The sequence below is a fragment of the Bison bison genome, unplaced genomic scaffold, assembly GCF_000754665.1.
Source record: "Bison bison bison isolate TAMUID 2011002044 unplaced genomic scaffold, Bison_UMD1.0 scf7180017864184, whole genome shotgun sequence".
NCBI classification, from domain to species: domain Eukaryota; kingdom Metazoa; phylum Chordata; class Mammalia; order Artiodactyla; family Bovidae; genus Bison; species Bison bison.
The window spans coordinates 1140766-1142330 of NW_011494756.1; the positions used below are offsets into that span (position 1 = coordinate 1140766).

General features: G+C 68.2%; 1 protein-coding gene across 1 annotated transcript in view; it reads left to right on the forward strand.

Moving 5' to 3' along the window:
• The window catches only part of SCUBE1 (signal peptide, CUB domain, EGF-like 1), a 131624-nt gene that overhangs the window by 113096 nt on the left and 16963 nt on the right, over positions 1-1565 (forward strand). Inside the window, exons 14-15 of the mRNA XM_010843690.1 lie at positions 28-144; positions 753-890. Of these exons, the coding sequence (XP_010841992.1) occupies positions 28-144; positions 753-890 (255 nt within the window). The remainder of the gene's footprint in view (positions 1-27; positions 145-752; positions 891-1565) is intronic.

Consider the following 1565-nt stretch of genomic DNA (forward strand, 5'->3'; position numbering starts at 1 on the left):
CTGCCACTGGGTGTGGGCTTTCCCCAGGTGCCCCTGCCACCCTCATCAGGCAGAAGGCGCGCTTCAAGATCCGAGATGCCAAGTGCCACCTCCGGCCCCGAAGCCAGGAGCCAGCCAAGGAGGCCCCAAGGCAGCTGCTGCTGGGTGAGTGGGCCATCCCAGTGCCAGCCCACGTGGTGGGCAGTGGGGCCCCCAGAGCCCCCCTGGTGCCCCGCAGGCCGTGTGGTGTCCCTGGGGATGAAAGCCAGCGTTCCAGCAGAAGAGCATCCCCTGGGCCCCTCTCTCCACCTCACCCCAGGGTTCGGTGAGCTCCCCCCAGAGCGAGGCTCTCTGCCAGGTCGTGTCCAAGTGGAAGGAGCCCCAGGGCTCCCTCAGCGGCCCTTTCTTGGATGAGGGTGGCCAAGAAGGGCGTTCCGGGCGGGGGACTTCCACGGGGAAAGCCAGGGAGCAGGGCCAAAAGAAAGCAGGCCAGCTCTGTTTGCTGAAACCTGACAAAGCTGGGCGCTTGGCAGGCCTAACCTGGGCCAGGTTGCCCCGAGCTGGGGTTGCACAGCCTCACTAAGGGAGACGCTCCAGGGGCCCCGAGGGCAGCGGTGTGAGGGCCTTGTCGGGGCGGATACAGGGCTCCGTCCCCCCAGGCCCATCCTGGGGCAGACCCTGGCCTTCTCCAGCCTGTGTGCCCGTCTGAGCCTGGACTCTTAGGCAAGGGGGACCCCCGCCGCCTTTGCCACAGTGGCCCCTTCCTTGTCCAGAAAACTGCCACATGACCTTTGTGACCCTCAAGTGTGACTCCTCCAAGAAGAGGCGCCGTGGCCGGAAGTCTCCATCCAAGGAGGTGACCCACATCACGGCCGAGTTTGAGGTGGAGACAAAGGTGGAAGAGGCCTCAGGTGGGTGAGGGGGTCCCCTCGCGAGGTGCTGAGAGCCTTTGCAAGGACGGCGAACGGGGAGGGCAGGCGGGGGTCCGCTGGGCCCGAAGCTGGGCTCCCACTCCAGCCACGATGGCTCCCGGATATGGAGGCTGGCCGGGCAGGCGGGGGAGCTGGCTGGGGCCAGTGGGGCCTCAAAGCAGCTGTGTAGCCCAGGGTGGAGGAGGAGGCCAGGGCCACAGCAGGAGCAGGCCTGGGGCTGCAGGGAGGGCCGCGCCGCCTCTCCCCTCCCCCCCATCCTCACCCGGGCCGGGCAGGTCCTCCCCAGGACCGCGAACCCGGCACCGGTCTCGCCCAGGTTCCAGAAGGGGCCTTGTGGGCTGGACTGTGTTTCTCATTTCCCTCCGCGCTGTGAATGAGTGTCCAGCTGTGACAGAGGAGCGGGGGGCTGTGACAGAGGAGCGGGGGTCTGTCAGCAAGTGTGTGCGGGGCGGGCCTGGCCCTGGACGCTGCAGAAACGGGGGACAGACGCTGGTCCCCACGCTGGCGGCACCACCGGTCATGGAGGGAGCAGGGAAGGGGCACGCACCGCCCCCCAGGGCCAAGGGAGACGCTGGACGGTGGGCACGTGAGAACCAACAGGGTGCCGCGCTCAGGCCCCTCCCCAAGAGAGGGGCCCCAGGACCTCCCCAGACG